Genomic DNA, 19713 nt, shown 5'->3' on the forward strand with positions numbered 1-19713 from the left:
CCTGGCTGTTGGGATGCAGGGGGAGGTGATGTGCACAGAGCTAGGGATGCTCTGGGCCTCTCTCTGCCTCTTCCTGCTCCTCAAAAACCTGCTCCCATGGCTGTGTGTAGAGGGATGTTTAAGATCTATCCCATAGAAGTGTGGCCTGGGAGCTGGCAGGGAAAGCCTCCTGCATCTGACAGACCACATCTAGGCTCCCAGGGTCATCTTTTTGGGGTTTAGGGCCATGTTTTAGCTAAAGACAAGCATTGCACCCAGTGTTCTCCCTTTCTGCCTGGCTTCCAGTCTCCTTTGAAGGCAAATCTTTGGGATGGGAGATGAGCTTGGGAATTGTCTAATTTCTGCACAAGCTGAAGCTCATCTTTGCCTGGATTAGGCAGAAAAAGATGAATGGGTATCCTTTATTTTGGAGTGGTAGTTGGATGGGATAGTGGGAGGAGGGAATGAAACTGGTATTAAGGGGAGTTACAGAGCGTGACTGCAGGAGCTGGCTCCTTCAGCACAGAGCCTCGGCCTGTGAGTCACACTTTGCTCGAAAGGCTGCTGGATTCCTAATTCCCACTGTTCTGGCACTGAGTCACAGCTGGGTGGAGGTGCAGGTAGGAAACAGCAGCCCCAGCAATCTACACCGGGAGAGAAGGGAGGAAGTGATTCTAGACAGCAGTGGGAATGTTAACAGCTTCTGAGAGAAGTGCTGGCTGGCTGGGAAAAATTCTGAATGGGATTGTTCTGGGTGCCCTCTGTGCCTGCTCCTGACTGCACAGGGCAGCCCCTGGGGTGTGTGGGGACACTGGGCAGTCTCTGGGTTGTGTGGGGACACTGGGCAGCCCCTGGGATCTGGGGGGACACCTGTGAGCCCCCAGGGTGCAAGGGGACACTGGGCAGCCCAGGTCCTGGCTTGGTGGCAAGGATGGCTTTGTCACTCTGCTCCAGGTGGGAGTGGGAGCTGGGGGGCCCTGGCAGGCACAGGGCAGCTGTGGGGTGCTGCCTGCCCCATAGCACCTGGGCAATGTCCCACTGCAGTGGCATCACCTGGGGGTGGAGGGAAGGGGCTTGGTGTCCGTGTCACATTGAGCTGAGTGGCAGTGGGGACAGTGGAAGGATGAAAGTGTCAGAGCTGTGAGTGCCTGTGGGGTGGTGGCAGAGCCTGGAAGCAGGGAGGAGATGCCACTGGGATTTGGAGGTGTCTGGGCACAGAATATCCTCTGCCCATGCCCCTGGTGCAGGAGCCCAGCACCCTCCTGCAGGGAAGTTTGGGGATGTTCTGTCCTTCAAACAGCCCTTGGTGGGGGAGGAGAGGGTTGCTCCAGGGAGAGCCCCCAGGTGATGCTGTCCTGCAGGAGGTGGCTGAGCCAGCTCAGAGAGAGCTGGGGAGGAAGGGAGAGGGGATATATCAACAAAAGAGATTTTCTCTGGACCCAGGAAGAAGCATTTCAAAGAGGAAAGGAAAAAAGGACACTACTGTTGGGAATATTTCAAATGGGAAAACTAGAATACTTACTTTAATAATGAAAACAATTTTTTCCCCACAAAAATTCTGTGTTTTTTCCTGTAGGAATAGTTGGGTATTATACAAATTAATGCAAGATATTTTTAGTTTTCATTTTTGGATTTTTTGATGGAAAGAAGGCAGGTGGGAATAAGCAGCTTCTCCTGGTTTCTGGCTGTGGCAGCCCCTGGCGTGGGGGGAGCAGAGTAGAGCCCCCACCCCAGGCAGCCCCTTGGGTGGGGTGTGGGTGCTGCTGCCTGGAGCATCCATGTGCTTCCAGAGGTGTTTGGAAGCCCCTTAAGCTGGCATTTGTTCCTGTTGGCTGCTTGGATGCTTCAGGCTCTCTGCTGCCTGCCCTGTGTGCAGGATTTGTGAGCCTGTCCTTGGTACATCAATGTTTTGGCTGCAAATCCATGTTTGTAGAAAAACTGGAAAGCTCCAGTGAATTTTTATGTTGCTTTAAAGAACAAATAGATAACATTTATCATAGAATCCCAGGATGTTTTAGGCTGGAATGGAGCTTTCAGCTCACCTGTTCCAACCCCATGGGCAGGGACACCTTCCACTATCCCATCCAAGCTGGTCCTGGACACCTCCAGGGATGGGGCAGGGACAAATTCCTGCCTGGGAGAGTGGGTGGCTATTCCAGCTGAGGATTTTAGGGGATGTTTTTCCAGCAGCAGGGATGTGTTTCCCCTGGCAGAGCCTGGCTCTGCCTTCCTCTGTGGGTGCTGAGCTGCAGCTGCTCACAGAAGTGCAGAATCCCCATCCCTGGAAGCACTAAAAAAAAGTGTGGATGTGGCACTTGAGGACATGGAAAGTTATGGTAGTGCTGGGTTGTTTGTTGGATTTTGTAATCTCAGAGGTCTTTTCCAACCTTGATTCATTCAGCCTGGCAGCTGAAGCTGTGCTCTTGTCTGGAATAGGAAGTTTTTGGGCTTTGCTTCCTTGCATCCCATGGGCAGCCCCCAGCCAGCCCCATGGGTCATTCCTGCTGTGCTGGGAACTGGGACCCAGACTGGTTCTGCCCTGGAGGAATCCTGTCCCAAGTGCTGTGCCCAGGCTGCCCTGCCTCTGGGCTGTTTTGGGGCTGCTTGCTCCTGTTCTTCCCCTCACAAGACAGGTGAACTCCATTTTCCTGGCCATGAGCAGCTGCTGGGCTTTGCCAGGGCTCTGCTGCCTGCTCCCCTCAGCCCCCATTAATCCTGCACTGGAAACCCTCTTTTTAAGGAATTTTACTGTGATACACTGGAAGCATAACAATTTTTTCCTGTTCAATGAGCTTGTCTCTCTGACCATGGTGGTGACCTGCCTCTTGTGCTTCAGAGGAAAATGAAAAGCAGCCTAAGGCTCTGGTTGAAAGGTGGTGCTCAGGAAGATTTAAAACAACAACATAACCTGTGATTGATTATAAATCTGCTTTTTTTACCAAAGCATATGTGAATAAGTATTTTTGCCAGGGATTAACAGTCAGAGGTGGATCAGCTTAGCCCTGTTCACCTCCAGTGCTGGCAAACTTGGTCCTGCTGCAGAAATTATAGGATTTCAAGCAAACCAAGCAGCTCCACCAGCTGTCTGGAGTGTCTTTCTGTGCTGGAGCACATCAAATTCAGGCCTGAAGCATCTCCCCAGTGGTTGTCAGGAGCAGCAGTATCCTTTCCAAATGATCTCAGCAGCTTTTTGTCTCCTCTGTCGTGTGACTTGGATTTTGCAGCAACAGGGGAGACCAGTCCTGTGTCATGAGACTGGGAACGGGACCAGGAGCTGGGGGTTGTGGTGCAGGAGCCTCTGGGCTCCAGTCCTGCTCCAGGCACTCTGTTGGGAATGGGGGGAGGAGGCAGGAGGTGGGTGCTGGAGGTGACTGTGATGCTGAGCCCCTTCACATCCACCCCAAGGGTGTTTGGAAATGCAAAGCAGGCACTTGTGTTACGTTATACTATCTGTAAATTAGCCAACCTTTAAATAACAGAGCCGGATGTTTGTCATCCATTCCTTGTGCTTCATTAGCTTTTGTCTCGAAAATGTTTCAGAGGAGACAAGGGATGCATAAACACCACAGAGGAGCCAGGGCACATCGTCTGTGGCCTGATCTGGGAAACCTGGGGAATGGGAGCTGTTTGCTGTGTCCTGGCTTTCCTTCCTTTCCTTCCTTTCGTGTCCTTCCTCTCCTTACTCTCCTTCTCCCCTCTCTGGCCTTCCCAGCCAGGCTTTGCTGTGCCTCTCCTGCCCCGGGGCTGTCCCTGGGGTCACATCCTGCTCGTGAGCTGATTTTCAGCATGGAAGGAGCTTCTTTCTGCATCTCAAACACCCTTTTTTGTAAGGCTCAGCCCTACTCCTCCTGGAGAGTGATCCCTGAGCCTCTTTTGGAACAGCCCAGATGCCTTTGGGGCCATCCTGTCTGCTTCCTCTGGATGCCATAGCCTGGCTATAAGCATGGGGACAGTCACCACACTGCTCCCTGAGGATGCAGGTCACATTCCAGCTGCCAGGAGGATGTTCCTCTGCTCCACTGTCATGCTGGATTCATTTCACCTTTGTCTGTCATCTGTCCCCATTTATCAGAGAGAACTATGTGAGCAGGATAAAAGTTCATGTTCTTTGAATCTTTCTGCTTCTTTCCCTGGCCCTAGGGAATTTCTGGTTTTGGACTTTTTGTAGTTCAGGTGCTGCTCCAGCAGGTCTGAGCTGGGCTCTGCCAGAGCCTTCCCAAGCACCTGGTCCCTGCTCTACACCTGTTAATGGGGTGTGATCAGGGCAGCAGGAGGGTGGAGAGTGCCCAGGGCCCCTCTCCCCTGCAGGATGTGAAGGGGGTGGTCTGGTGGCCCCACAGGGACAGAGAGGGCAGGGTGGCAACCAGCAAGGACCCCGTGGGGTGCTCCAGGACTGGGGGGAGGAGGGAGCATCCCCCTGGCTGGGGATGTCATTCACTGCCTGCCACAGAGCTGGAAATAAAGGTTCTTTTAACAAAGAAACCAACATACTTTTGAATGAATGAATGGCAGTGTCTGGCTCCAATGTATTTCCTTATCCGTTCAACAATTGGATTCCAGTGAATGGTGAAATGGAGGCGTTGCTACAAAACAGCCACAGCTCACAGTCTGTGAGTGCTGACGTGAAGGGTTTGTGTTTTCTCACCTGTTTCCCTGGGGATGGCTGTGCCCAGCTTGGTGTGTCGGGATGCCAGGATGTCGTGGTGCCAGGGGTGAGTAGCAGCAGCAGCTCTTTAGCACTGGGGAAATACCTGGTGGGAGAGAGGCTATGGGCAGTGACACTGGCTGTCACACACCCAGGAACTGTGGCAGCATCTGCCACAAAAAGAACCCCTGGCCCTTTTCAGGGCTCCCAACTCCCTGGGTGCTGGGAGCAGGGCTGGGCTTCAGGCACAGGGGCTCATAGCAGGGAGTGGTGCTGAATCCTCCTCCAGGCAGTTCTGAAATGTTTTCCTGAGGGCTGCCCTCAGCACCAGGAGTTGTGACCCCCTGTCCTGCCCTCCCACATCCCTCCAAATGAAAATGCAGTTTGTAGGGACAGGAGCCATTGTTGGCAGTGTTTAGTGCAGTGCTGGGGCGATGGCCCCGTGGCAGAGATGCTCTGCAAGTTGGAAAGGTGGCAGGAGAAGAAGCTTTTGGAAACCAGCTGGTGGAAATCATGGTATTTAGCAGCTCACAGCTGAGCCTGGGAAGGTATTTTTATAGCTTCACATGGTTGGTTTTCTCCTTTTCTGAACTTGCACACTGAATGCTGTTCTGGGTTTTGTTTTGCTTTGAAACTGTCTCACAGTCAGATGAAAGATGCTCTGTTTCAGCTCTCATTTTCTACTCTTCACACACATACACCAGCCAGCCAGAAAGGAAGGTGTTTTGTTTGGGTGTTTTTTGAATGCAAAGGGAAGATTTCTCAGTGATTTTCTCTGGCTTTATCATCCACAGGGTCACTGGAAATAGTGCCAGTGACTCATGGGTTTGCTCACAGCTGATAAGGTTTGCAGAGCAAACTGGTGATTCGAACAGGTGAGGATGCCCTGCAAAGGCTCAGCTCTTCCAAAATCCTCAGGCTTTGGTTTCCAAGGCTACTCTGTGTGTTACCACTTGACTTCTTCCTCTTACACTCCTTCTCTAGGCTTCACCACTGCTGTGTGATCCCCTTAAACTGCACTCACTGTCTTCCACAGGGTCCTGCCACTGCTTTGGGTGTTGGACTGCCCTGAGCTGCATCCCAGGGTCTGCTGCCACTGCTGCCCCTTCTTCTGTCCAGAAAGAGCTTCTGAGCACTGTGGGGAAACCTCACAGAATCCCAGAAGGGTTTGGGTTGGAAGGAACCTTGAAGCTCATCTTGTTCTATCCCTGCCATGGGCAGGGATACCTTCCACTACCCCAGGTGGCTCCAGGATCTGTCCAGCCTGGCCTGGGGCACTTCAGGGCTCCAGGGGCAGCCACAGCTCCTGGAGCTCCTTCAGGCCCTGGAAGGGGCTCTGAGGTGTCCCTGGAGCGTTCTCTTCTCCAGGCTGACCACCCAGCTCTCCCAGCCTGGCTGCAGAGTAGAGGGGCTCCAGCCCTCAGAGCAGCTTTGTGGTCTCCTCTGGACTTGTTCCAGCAGTCCCACATGCATGTCATGCTGAGGCCCCAGACCTGGATGCAGTGCTCCTCCTGCCCTGGCTGTTTAACACCCTTGTTTGCCTTTGGGACTGTGAGCCCTTTGAGACCTGTGCTCTCCCCCGTGCCTGTCACACCCAGCTGCATCTCCACGAGCTGTTTCAGGAATGGAAGTGGCTGGTTTGTTGATTTGTTTGCATTTTGCAGCCATTGTTTTTGTTGTCAAGGGGCTCAGGCTGTGCAGGAGGTGCACCCCCCTCCCCACACCCTGCTCTGAGAGGGGCTTTGGTGGGTAATGGCTCCTCCTGCCTTGTAACATCTCTCATTTTCCTGAATCCAGCTGGAACCCTTGCGAGTTTTTAAGGTCAGGTTGCTAAGTTACACCTCCTTGGAGGAGCAGGCTGAGAAGTGAGTGAGCAGCCACGGGCTGGGAAGATCTGGGAGCAGCGTCCCTCTGCAATAACTGGGCTCTCATGGCCCCTATCCCTGCCACCCTCAGCCTGTACCACATTTAGCTGTTCTGCCCCAAACCTTCTGCTTTAGCTACTTCCTTTGCTCAGGAGATTTAGTGAATTTATTACCTGGGGGGGTAGGGGAGCCCCCTCCAGTTACCTGTGGGATGCTGGGCAGTGCTGCAGGAGGAGGGACATCACTCTCTGTCTATTTCTGATTGGAGTTTTGGGACTGTGAGCTCTTTGGGACGTGTGCTGTCCCCTTTGGGTTTTGGAAGTGACCTCACATGTTCCTCATAGGGCATATGGCTGTCACCAAGCCACAGCTCTGGAGCAGGTGGGCAAGGTCTGGAGTAGCTGCTGCCCTGCTACTCTTTCCTCCCCAGGTTAACCTCTTCTTCTCCTTGCTGTGTTCCACCAGCAGCCTGCCTCTGGGAATGGATTAGCACAGGGGCTGCTCAGGTTTGTGTCAGAGCTGCTGGCACTGGGTGCTGTGGCAGGATGAAGGCTTCCCTGTTCCCAGGAGTGGGACTCTTTGGAGGGTCACCGTCCTCAGGCGTTTCCAGGACACGTGCAGGAGGTGTCCTTGCTTTCTTCCTGGGTAAATCATATAAATCAGTGAGGCTTACTGGGGTCCTTTTTGGCTTGTGAGAGCAGTGGGTTTACAGGCATTTTCCCCTTCTGCTGCCCTTTCTGGTGCTGCTGGGTTCTGCTGGGGCTGCTGTGCTAACTCCCCTATCCTGCCTGGGAAGCTGCAGACTCCACACACTCTGGGTTGGGCTGGAAGTGCCCTCTGGAGAGCAGCTTCTCCCACACAGAAATGAGCAGGAGCTGGCTTTTAATTTGCATTAAACTTTTCTTCCTCCCTCCCTTCCCCTCTCTTTCCTGGGTTTGAGAAGGATGTCACCATGGGGAAGGTGCTGGACACAGTACAGCTTTGGAGATGAGTTCTCCTTCTTCTCTTCCCGTGCTGCTGGAGCAGCCTTGCCCCTGCCTGGCACAGTCACTGCTGCCCCACAGCTGTCCCTGGGGCTGGGGCAGGGACCTGGCCCTGCTGATGTTCCCACATTTCCCCATCTGGCTGCAGACTGGGGATGACAGAGCATTCACTGGGCTCCTGCCTGGGTTCTCACAGGCAGCCAGGAGGATTTTTCCACCCCTGTCATGACTCGATTATGTGCTCTCCTTCCTACCCAAATGCCAAACGGCAGCTAAATATATGCTGTAACAGTGTTGATTGTGGCTTCTCTAATTGAGCTTTACACTCCATCAGGGATCTTTACTAATGGGATGTAGCATCCTTGATAGCACCCAGCTGGGATGCCTGCTTGGGAAGCAGACGGGGATGCAATGTGACTTCCTGGTGCTGTCAGGCCCCGCCTGGCACTGACTGCTGAGGCCTCTGGAGCTGGGCACCAGCTCTGCTTTGCCCTGGGATAGGGCTCATTTTCTTCCCCTGGCTGGTCCAGGGCTGTTTTGGATTCAGGATGAGAACAATGTAGATAACACACTGGTGTTTGCTGGGAAATGCTCCCCCTAATTCAAGGACTTTTGCATTTCCCATGCTCTGCCATTGGGGAGGTGGCAAGGACTGCCAGGGATGGTGGCCAGGACAGAGGGATATTCCAGACCATGGAATGTCATACCCAGTATGGAAACTGGGGGGTTGGCTGTGAGAGGCTTACTGCTGCTGAGGAACAGACTGGGCTTTTTGGGTGGTGAGAGACTGTATTGGGCCCCACTTATGTGTCTGGGATTATATTCTCTCTCTTTTTCTTATTTTCATTGCAGTAATAACAATGACAACAATAATAATGATAATAATAATAAACACCAACAACAACTCTATTGCAATCATTAGCTCAGCTCATGGGTTTTACCTTTTCCACTGGGGGTTGGGATGAACGAGGGGCTGTGGTTCAACAATGACAAGTGGGATAGTAAATCCATGGAGCTGAATTGTGCTTGGGAATTTGAGTTCAGATTTCAGAGCTGAACAGGTTTCTAGCTGCTTTGCTTTTTCTGACAATATAAATTGCTGCCTGAAGATACATAGCTTGAAAATTGCTTCTCTAACAGAGTGAATTCTTTTGGTTTTTTTCCCCCATATGACTGTTGTGAGTGGCCCTGTGAGCACAAAAGGAACGGGAGCACTAAAATGCTAATGGGGTTCTGCAGGTGATGGAGCTGCACACAGGTATCCTGGGATTTACATGCACAGAAAAAGGAATGTTTTGAACTCATTTATGCAGCACAGCAATGTGTTAAGCTCTGTCCCTGTTGCCTTGTGCCAGTGAAATATGTTACGATGAGAGGTACAAATGTTCTGCTGGAATGGAAACTGCTTGGGAAGCTAATTCTGGCTTTGTATCTCCTGGCACAGCTTGTTTCCATGCTGATCCCACTGAAGCGTAGGGCCTGGGGTGGCAGGATGGTGCTGAGTGCCTGGCATGGCTGTGGCAGTGCTGTCCCTGCCCCAACCCCAGAGAGCAGCAGAGCAACAGCACCTGGGAATTGAGAGAGAATGTGATTGATTTATCTCCATTTTCAATGCAATAATAACAACAATAGTAATAATGATAATAATAAACACCACCAACAACTCTATTTCAATTATTACCTCAACCCATGGGTCTTACCTCTTCCTGATTCTCCTCTGCAGCAGAGTAGCAGCACGTGGGAATTGAGAGAGAATGTGATTGATTTATACCAACAAACTGCTGACCTAATGTCAGAATGTGCTGCCCAGCCCTGCTGTGGGGGATGTGCTGTGTCTGAGGGCTGGCAGGGGTGTCTGTGCTGCCCTCTGCCCCAGCTCCTGCCTGTGGCTGTGTGCCCAGGGCTGGTGTGACCTGAGTCCCTGGAGGTGGCTGCATGGCACTGTGGCACTGCTCTGGTGTGACCTGTGTCCCTGGAGGTGGCTGCATGGCACTGTGGCACCATTCTGGTCCTGTGCCTGCTCTCCTGAGTGATACTGGACTGGCACCACTTGGGAGCTGCTGCCACATCCAGAGTGGGGGTGAGGACCCATGGTGACAAACATCACAGTGACAGTCAGGAGCTCTGGCAAGATAGACTCTGCCTGCATGACCCTGAGCACTGGAGTGTGAAATGGGGTAGAATTTAGTGGTGGAACATGCAGGCAGGCAGAGGAATTGCCCTGCTGTCTGCACCAGGAGCTCAGGTCTGCATCATCATCAGGAGCCCCTCTGCTGTGGAGCCAGGCTGGGAGAGCTGGGGGTGCTCACCTGGAGAAGAAAAGGCTCCAGGGACACCTCAGAGCCCCTTCCAGGGCATAAAGGGGCTCCAGGAGAGCTGCAGAGGGACTGGAGACAAGGGATGGAGGGACAGGACACAGGGAATGGCTCCCAATGCCAGAGGGCAGGGATGGATGGGATATTGGGCAGGAATTGTTCCCTGGGAGGGTGGGCAGGCCCTGGCACAGGGTGCCCAGAGCAGCTGTGGCTGCCCCTGGATCCCTGGCAGTGCCCAAGGTCAGGTTGGATGGGGCTTGGAGCAGCCTGGGACAGTGGAAGTGTCCCTGGACATGGCTGGGTGGGGAATGGGATGAGCTTTAAGGTCCCTCCAACCCAGACCATTTGGGGATTCTGTGGTGCTCCAGGATGGGTGGAGAAAGCTCAGTCCAAGACAGAGGGAGGGCAGTGAGGGGTGTGGAAACATCCATGAGGAAATGAAAGCTAATTTTGTGAGAGGAGACTGAAAGAACTTGTGTTAATCAGCCTTGAAAAATGCAGGCAGAAAGGGGCTGGAACTTCATTATGATGAAAATTAATCATGGGAGCAAACACCATTGAGGGGGGATAATTATTTAAGCTAAAGATTAATATTGGCACAAGAACAAATGAGCATAAGCAGTGAAGAATTGAGTTTTAGATGGAAATTTGAAGGATCTGTACCATTCATTATGAGATTTGCCCATGGCAGGGGGTTGGAATATGATCTTTAAGGTCCTTTCCAACCCAAAGCATTCTGTGGTTCTGTGATTTTGGAGCAGCCTTGTGGTGTGCTGGGGAGCTTCTTTGGGCTCAGCTGTGGATTCTGTGAAAGCAGGGGACAGGGACAGCCTTGGGGTGACCCTCAGCACAGGACACCCCACACCAGTGCTGGGCTGTGCTCCTTTTCATTGCATTTCTGGGATCCCTGGAGCATGGCTGGGCCAGTGTCATCCCTGAGGGGTCACCTGAGGACCATCCCCTGGCTGGAGCAGCAGGGGCTGTGCTCCCATGCCCCTGCAGGCCTGGGCTGCCTCTGGGCTTTGGAAAGAGGAGGCACCATGTGGCCATGCTGACACATGGCTGTGTGTCCTGGTCATCCCTGCAGATCTGGAGCCCCATCATCAAGCTCAGTTGAGTTAATTTATGTTTCTCCATGACCATGTATGTGTTCCTGGGGACTCTCACAGCTGTGTGAGTCTGGCTTTCTGGAGTCTGGACCTTCCCTAGCACCTGTCCAGTGACCTGTTTTCTGCCTCACATCCTTTTCTGGTGTTGTGGATGATGTTTAATGGGGGGTTTCACTGTCTCAAGGGAAATCTTTATCCCTTCAGTCCTGAACTGTCTGGTTTCTTTACTTGGTTAATTCAGATTATCTGGGAGTTTTGAGGTGGGCTGAGGGATTGAAATCTTTTTGTGCTGATTGTGCCTTGCAGCTCAAGATGCAAATCCTAACTACAGTACCTGGCCAGGGGAGAAGGCTTTGCTGGCACAGCAGCAGCTTTGTGACAGAGGGTGCAGTGTGGTGCTGGGTCAGCTGTGCCCAGGTGGGCAAGAGGCCGGTGGCACCTGGCCTGTACCAGCCATGGGGTGGCCACAGGCCAGGACAGTGACCAGCCCCTGTGCTGGGCACTGCTGAGGCACCTGCAGTCCTGGGGTCACTTCTGGGGTCCTCATAACAACAAAGACACTGAAGGGCTGGAGTGTGTCCAGGGAAGGGAACAGAGCTGGGGAAGGGGCTGGAGCACCAGGAGAGGCTGAGGGAGCTGGGAAAGGGGCTCAGCCTGGAGACAAGGAGGCTCAGGGGGAACCTTGTGGCTCTGCACAACTCCCTGACAGGAGGGGACAGCCAGGGGGATCGGGCTCTGGGAACAGGGACAGGAGAGGGAACAGCTTTAAGTTGTGTCAGGGGAGGTTTAGATTGGATCTTGGGGAAAATTGCATGGTGGGAAAGGTATTAAGGTGTTGGAACAGGCTGCCCAGGGCAATGGTGGAGTCACTGTTCCTGCAAGTGTTGAAAAGACCTGAGGATGTGGCACACAGGGACATGGTTTAATGCTGGGGTAATGGTTGAACTTACTGATCACAGAGGACTTTTGCAACTGGAACAATTACAGGATTCCATGAACGGCGCTGTACTCAGCCACGGGCTGCATGTGTGTCACAGAGGGTTCCTGGCCTGAGGGACCCCTCCCACCTCCTGAACAGCCCGTGCCCTGTGCTCTGTCCCCCCTGACGCCGTGCCCTGTGCTCTGTCCCCCCTGAAGCTGTGCACTGTGCCCCTCTAGCCATGCCCTGTGCTCTGTCCCCCTGACACCATGCCCTGTCCCCCTCTAGCCATGCCCTGTGCTCTGTCCCCCTCTAGCCGTGCCCTGTGCTCTGTCCCCCTCTAGCCGTGCCCTGTGCTCTGTCCCCCTGACGCCGTGCCCTGTGCTCTGTCCCCCCTGACGCCATGCCCTGTCCCCCTGACGCCATGCCCTGTGCTCTGTCCCCCTCTAGCCGTGCCCTGTGCCCTGTCCCCCTGACGCCGTGCCCTGTGCTCTGTCCCGCAGGTCTCTGGACAGGAAGCCGCAGCGGCCGCTGCTGGGCAAGTCCCGGACGCTGCCCAGCATCCCGCAGTCGCCGGTGCTGAGCCGGCTGCCCCTGCTGGAGCCCGCAGCCTGCAGGGACGAGATGCCCGAGCAGAAGCCCTACAAGAAGCCCTCGGGCTCTGAGCCCCAGAAGGGCTGCACGGTCCCTTCTGCCGGTGAGTGCAGGGCGAGCGCCCGCCCCTCTGTGGTAACAGGATCCCAGCGACGCTTTCCTGCTTCTCCAGGGCACAAATCCAGCTGCAGCCCGCCTGGAGTTCATTCTGCTCTGAAAATACCCTTCTTGGTGAACGTCGGGGGGTTTTGCCCCTGGTTGAGTCTGTCTTTGAGCTTGATGCATGAACCTCCCCATCCTTCACATTATGCTGGTGAAAAAGAAGAGTTGGCTGTTGGAAGCCACCCCAGGTGGGGAGGTGACACTTGGGGTCTTGTGCCTGAGGATGCTGGGGTGGGATACCAATGCAACAGGCGCAGGTGCCTCTTTTCTCTGTCTCTTTCCATGGCACTTGTGGCTGGTCTCCACCAGCAGTGGTGGCAGGAACATGATCGCTGTGCTCTTCCCACAGCCCTGGCCTTGGAGATTTGCAAATGCTCCCAGCCTAGCACTGTGTGTTGGCCTTTGGGTCAGCCCTGAGGATTTTTGTCATGTTCTCCTACTTTCATGCTGATCCTGATGAAATACTAATATGGCTGGGCCAGCTGCTCTGAGCAAGTTTATTGGCAAAGCTGCTGATGGCCAAAGTGTTTCAGTGCTTTTGGTGCCAGCAGAACCACGCTGGGACTATAAAAGTGATGGGAAAGGGGATTATTAACACTGAAACAAAGATAAGGCCTGGAAGCCAGGGCTGACAGTTCAGTGCTGAATAAAATCCTTATAAAACAGCTCCCTTCAAACAGCACCCTTGGATTTTTTTATTTTTATGGTTTTTCTTAAATTATCCCTCTCACAGTCAGATCCCTGTGTTGTTCAGCAGAGCAGCTGTCCAAACCCTGGATTAATTTTGATGCTTTGCAGCCTGAGTTTCATTTCCTGGTGCTACTTATTCTCCCACAAAGTTGTGCACAGAGCGGATCTTTGCACATCACTGAGCCAGTTTGGTGAGGATCACCCTTGGGCACACCAGGGAGCAGCTGCCTCTGGTCCAGTTCCTGTCCTGTGCTGGAGAATGCAGGGGGTCAAAAGCACCAAGATCCTTGGGGAACTGAGATCAGTGAGAGCAGATGTGGCCCAGGTGCCCTGTAGGATTTGGAACTCAGCTCCTCGTGCTTGGGTGAGGTGCCCTGCACAGAGCTGTGGGTGCAGCAGGTGAATCCTTCCCCTCCTTCAGCACATGGCCTTGGTCCTCCCTTGCTCAGGGCAGCAGAGCAGTGGGGCTGGGAGGGGACAGTCTCAAGGACACCGAGTGGCACAGGCAGTGGCTGGACCATCTCAGGTGAGCACAGGGGCGGGTTCCTCCTGTCACGTGCGGTTTCCCCACATGTCCCCTGTGTCTCCTGTGTCAGTGCTCCCTGCTGCGCTCCCAGAGCGATGCTATCTCACAATGGCAGTCAGGATCTGCCTCCGATTGATGTGTTTGTGCATGGAATAATCACAGCTTTCAAACAGCAGTTCCTGTGTTGTGTGAGGTGACATTTGGAGAGGAGCAGCAGCAGCTTATTAAGTTGAAAGTAGGGGAAGAAAAATCTACTTGATGCTTGGAGAGCTGTGCTCTGGGTTGTGTCTTTCATGGAATGGTTTGGGTTTGGGTTGGAAGGGCCCTTCATGATAATCTTGTTCCACCCCCTGTCATGAGCAGAGACACCTCCCACTATCCCAGGTTGCTCCAAGCCCCATCCAGCCTGGCCTTGGACACTGCCAGGGATCCAGGGGCAGCCACAGCTTCTCTGGGCACCCTGTGCCAGGGCCTGCCCACCCTCTCAGGGAACAATTCCTTCCTAATGTCCAATCTAATCCTGCCCTTCTGGCAGTGTATGTCGGTGGTTCCTCCTCTGGTGGCTTGTAGTCCATCCTGTGTCTCATCATATTCTATGTAATCCCCACAGGCTTTCTGGGTAAACTGGACTGCACTGCTGAATTGGGGCTTAGGGCCATTATCTGCTTTAAACCCCAGAAGTGTTCTGCTCCTCAGCCCTGGTGTAGTGGGATCAGGGTTGTTCAGGGGCTGGGTTTTTCAGAAATGAGAGGCAAGGATGCAGGAGCGGGAGAGCCCCTGGAGGCAGTCCTGTGAGATGCCCTTTTGGGTTAATAATTGAGAAAAGGCTCTTATTGATTGTTTGTCATGGCTTGAGCAGTGATTTTCACTGAGGGGAGGAGGCAGGGCAAGCTCCAGATGTAAAGAGGAGATTGGTGACAAAAAGCAGGCGACAGCCCGAGCCATGGGGAGAAAAGCGCAGCAGTGATATTGTGAAAACATCTCCTGTTGTTTTGTTGTTTTCCCCTTTTGTTGCAATGAAATGTGGCCAGTCCTGCCCTGGGATCACCAGCCCTGCATGGTGCCAGCTATCCTCTGCCACTGCTGCCGCTGTCTCAGTGCTGGTGGTGTTTGTCCCCGGGGCTCAGCCCTGCACTGCTGCATCCTGTTGCTGCTGGTGTTGGCGGGTGGGGAAGGGAGGTCTGGCTTCTGTCCTTCATGGGGCTGTTGATTTGCTCCTGGTTGTGCCATAAAGGGTTTTGTTCTTTTTTTTCTGCAGGAGGAGATGGCAGTAAATCCTTTTGTAATTTATAACACTTGTGTTGCCTCATTATTCCTGTTCACAAAGCAAGACTTCAAGGCCAGGTTGGACAGGGCTTGGAGCAACCTGATGAAGTGGAAGGTGTCCCTGCCCATGGCAGGAACTTGGAAGGAGATGAGCTTTAAGCTTCCTTCCAACAAAAGGCATTTTGTGATTGTAACTGTATTTGGCCGATTCCTGCCAGGAAGATTGCGGGGCTGTGGGTACCTGGGGTGGGCAGGTTGGGTGTTGTCTGGGATTTGTGGGAGGCACCTGCCCTCCGAGTAAGTTCCCAGCATCTGCGGGGTGGCCAGAGGGGTCCAGGGATGCCCACCAAACATCCCCAGAGCTGGCTGGAGGGATGGGACGTGTGTGGCTCACACTGTGATGGGCAGTCCTCTCCTTGTCTGCAGGGGAGGCCTGGCGGCTGGAGGACGACTGCTCGGAGCCCCCCAGGGCCCCCCAGCTGGGCACGGCGGTGCAGGACGCTCCCTTCAGCTACTTCCGCAGCCGCTCATGCTACATGAGGAAGAGCCTGTCTGTGGACAACCACCTGGGCTCCCTGAGCTACGCCGTGCACCCGGCCGAGAGCAAGGCCGAGCGCGTCCGCACCAAGCTGCGGCGGCAGTTCGTGAGTATCGCCCCGCACGCGCGGCTTCCCTGAACACTGACACCTTGGAGAGCTGTTTGTGTACCAGTGTCAGTAAAACAGCACAGAGAGGCTGCTTCAGGATGGTGTAGCAGATGGAGGTGGCAGCTGGACTTTGCCCAGCCTGTGATGCAGCCCCTGTGCTGGAGGGTCCTGTCCCCATGGGCTCCCGCTGGCTCTGGGCAGCTGGGTGAAGTGTGGGATGAGGGCTGCACTCTGGGCACTGCTGTCCAAAGCACAGAACAAGGCTGAAAGTGGGAAATGAGTTTTCCTGTCCTCAGCTTTGTGTCCGTGAGGAGCTTCACCTTCCCAAAGGTTTGCAGGGGCCGTTGGTGAGGGGCTGGGGCAATGATGATCCAGCACCGAGTCCCTGGGGCAGCTCAGACCTTCCTGGCCCTTGGGAGCTCTGGGAGGACAGCAGGGATACGACAGGGCTGCACCACTGCTGTGGGAGCCTCTGATCAATGTTTAATGGGCTCTTCCCCTTCCCAGAGACACCCAACTCCGGGGTTCGGATGTCCTCCCCCCGCCTCGGTACCCGCTCGGGGTTGTAATGAGGGCTCAGGTGTCGCCGTGATGAGAAGCACTCGCTGTTGATTGGCAATGGCTGAGAGAGTCGGCACAATGGGAATGGAGCAGGGAATGGGCTGAGGCAGCTCACCCTGCCCCAGGCTGTGTCCCAGGAGAAGGGCTGCTCCCTCTGGGCTCACACGCACTGGGGTTTCTTCTGGTGTAGCTGGGCAGTGTCACAGCTGGACAGTGTCACAGCAGGACAGTGTGGTTCTGGGGGCTCACCCTCCCTACTTGTGCCTGCATTGTTGGATGTAGGCAGCACTTTTGTCCCAGGAGGGCAGCTCCAGTCCTGCAGCGTGCTGGGACAGCAGTGGGTGCCCTGGGTGAGTGTGTGGGAGCTGCTCACAGTCCCAGCACTGCCAGTGAACCTTCTCTGTGGGAACTGCTGCCTCAGGCTCAGGAAGCACTTGGAACTTCAGCACAAGCAGGATGGGGCACCTGATGAGCAGCTGAAAGATGCTGGAGATGTTTAGGATGAGACGGCCCTGCTGTGGGGTAAGGAACTCTCTGCTTTTTCTGTCTGCCTGGAGCTGTGGCTCCAAGCTGTACCCAGGAGAGCAGGAGGGTGCTGAGATGTTTAGGATTATTGTCTTTCAGCAATGTTTTTCCAGTATCTCTGTGGGACCTGTTCCCCACAGCCTCTGTGCTGCACTGGAGATGGGCAAAAGGTGTGGAATCACTTGTGTTTTATGCACAGTGTTCTGGTACCTGCAGAGAACTGGGTTCTACCCTTCCAGTGGGGCAGCTCCCTGTCCCTCCCTGCTCGGTGCCATGCCAGCACCTCTCTGTGCTGTCTGTGGCCAGTTTGATTTGGCCTTTGAATTACTCAGATTTTGGGGACCTTTAGTTTTCTTTGGTGTACCCATAGAGCTAACTGTCAAGGATCAGAGCAGGTTTTTTGTGGGATTTGGGGATGTGGGGTTGTTTTTTTTCCTTGCTAAATCATTTCTGGCTCATTCTGATCTAAGAGTTGTTGCTGTAAACTCAGCCATGGGCTCTGACCTTGTGAGACCTGCTGAGAAAAGCAGACTCATCCTACTTGGAAAGGTCTTCCAGAGGGCTCTTCAGCAGAGGCAGAAAGTGTGGAGGAAGGTGTACTGGCAGCGCTTGGCTGAGGCTTGGGCCAGTACAGCACCAGCATTCCCGACACAGCCCCAGAGCCTGGTTTGTGAGTTCAAAGTACAGATCTTGCCAAGCTGGGGAAGTTATTTCCAGGAACAGTTCTGGGCTCTCTGTCCTCCAGGGCTGGGTTAGTTACTTTCCATCTTTGTGCTGGCGGTGTTGCAGCTTCCCCTGGATGTGTGTTGTGCCCTGACACTGGCTCTGCCCTGCCCTGCTGGGTGAGGAGTTGCTGCTGGGTCTGCTCTCCTCATGCATGGCACAGCACGTACAGGAGAGAGCACGATTTCCTCTATCACAGTGGCTCATCTTTTAGGGTGAAGCCGGATTCATTTATCTGAGCTGTTGCACTTCCCCAGCCTGTTATGTCGATTTCTGGCTTTGCCATTCCCATGCTGACAGTCTGAGCCACCTTTGCTGTGTGATGCAGCTGCTTGGCTTGGTTTTAAAATTCCCCAATCCCAGAATTTTGGGAATTGCTGGAACAGGGGAGAGGCTCTTGGGTGGGCCCCTGCTGTGGCAGGGTGGATGATGATGGGCAGAGCTGTTCCCCACGTGTACCCAGTGCTGTGTGGCCACCTCACACCCATGTGGTTAGGAGCTGCCTAACCAAGGCTTCATGCTGGTCATGGGCACCTGAGCTTGTCCAAGGGAGAATTTGCTATAATTTATATGAGAACATTGGAGTCTGGCTTCCCTGCTCCCCGTGCTCTGATGTGCTGGATGCTGCCAGGGCTGCTGAAGCATTTTTCAGCACAGGGGGAGCACCTGCAAATCCTGCCTGGCCCCACTGTCCTGGAGCAGCTTCTCTTCCCGTGCCTGCCAGAGGCCAGCACACCTGCCTTCCTCCCAGAGCACTGGGGAGGGTGGAATTTCTCCAGCCATGTCACTAATGGCAGGTGTCTGCAGTCCCCCTCTGCTGTCTGATGGATCTGCACGTACAGATTACTGGAATTTGCATAATTTGAATTTTAAATGAATTCCAATTTTTGTGATTGTCAGAACGAGTTTTCTTTCTAATAAGCCTTTCCTTTTAACTCCTCCAAGGCCTGTAGTGCTGTCAGCATTCCTGCCTTGGAGACAGGGGAGCAGCTGATTGCTTTTGACATCTGTCTCTCACTCGGATCCCCTGCCTTGCCCCAGTCACTCCAGCTGTGACAGAGACAGCAGCGTGGCCAGGCTGGGACTGTGCTCTGTGACCTTGGGCATGTTGTTTGGGGTCACTAGGTGATGACCAAGGGACTGTTTTGGTTTTGTGCCCATCTGGGTCCTGAGATGAGCAGCAGGAGTAGGGATGGAACCTTCTGCAGTGTCACTTGCTGGGGGAGGAGAAGTGAGACATGGCTGAGTTACAGACTGTGCTGATCTCTCTGTCTTCACTGGAAAACTGGTCACTAAAGGCAGAGTTAACCCTGTTAAACTCAGCATTAACCTTACAGAGCAATAAAAGAGGTCACCAGGGCTGAGTCACTCTCTGTGGTGGCTGCTGGGGTAGTCAGTGCAGATGCAGCAGGGCTCTGAGGGAATTGTCCTCTTCCCTTTCCCCCATGGGAATTTCAAGTTCTCTGTATCTAGGCCAGTCATTCTGGCATTGCCCACTCATTTTGTGATGTTATGGCATGGATCCTGCTGCCTCTGAAGAGGAGGAGCCAGCACTGCCTGGGGTCCCACATGCTGACCCAGCTTGACTTGAGGTCTCTACCCTGACACCTCTGCAGCTCTGAAATGATGTGCTGCTCTCTGAGCATCCTGGAGGAGTAACCCAGTTTGTGCAGTGAAGGTGGAGGAGAGCAGCCTTTGGCATTGCCATGGTGTTCCTGGTGCTGCCCTGGCACTTCTGCTCACTGTAGTTCCTGCAGGTTTCAAGTAGGTGACTCAAGGTTGTGTTGCTTTTCTGTCTCTGCACTAATTAATTTTACTCTGTGCTCTCATGCACTAATTTATTTTTTAATTATTGTTATTATTTGTGTGTGGTATTTTTCCAGGCAGTGATTCTCATATGAAATGTTTGTGTTCTGCAGGAAACACTTTGACTTTGTTTGTCTTGGGAGTTCTACAGATGAGTTGAGCAGAGGAAATCCCTGCCTGACAAAGTGATGATGACAGAGACAAGGTGAATTGGGATAGCAGAGCCTGGGAAGGGAGGCAGTGAGGGGAGGAGCTCACTGTGTGGCAGAGACCTGGTCACACCTGGTGCTCCCTGATAGTATCTGGGCTGGCACCAGCTGACAGGTACCTTGTCCAGGTTTTCCTATTCCAGTGATCAACCCAGAGATGCCTCCTGTTGCTGGTGCTCACTGCAATGA

At 53.7% G+C, this 19713-nt stretch overlaps 1 protein-coding gene across 1 annotated transcript in view; it reads left to right on the forward strand.

Annotated features, from left to right (window-relative positions):
- The window catches only part of LOC306809474 (ankyrin repeat and fibronectin type-III domain-containing protein 1-like), a 183293-nt gene that overhangs the window by 6104 nt on the left and 157476 nt on the right, over positions 1-19713 (forward strand). Inside the window, 2 exon segments of the mRNA XM_079321035.1 lie at positions 12319-12512; positions 15480-15697. Of these exon segments, the coding sequence (XP_079177161.1) occupies positions 12319-12512; positions 15480-15697 (412 nt within the window).

This window comes from Erithacus rubecula (assembly GCF_903797595.1).
Source record: "Erithacus rubecula genome assembly, chromosome: 17".
NCBI lineage: Eukaryota > Metazoa > Chordata > Aves > Passeriformes > Muscicapidae > Erithacus > Erithacus rubecula.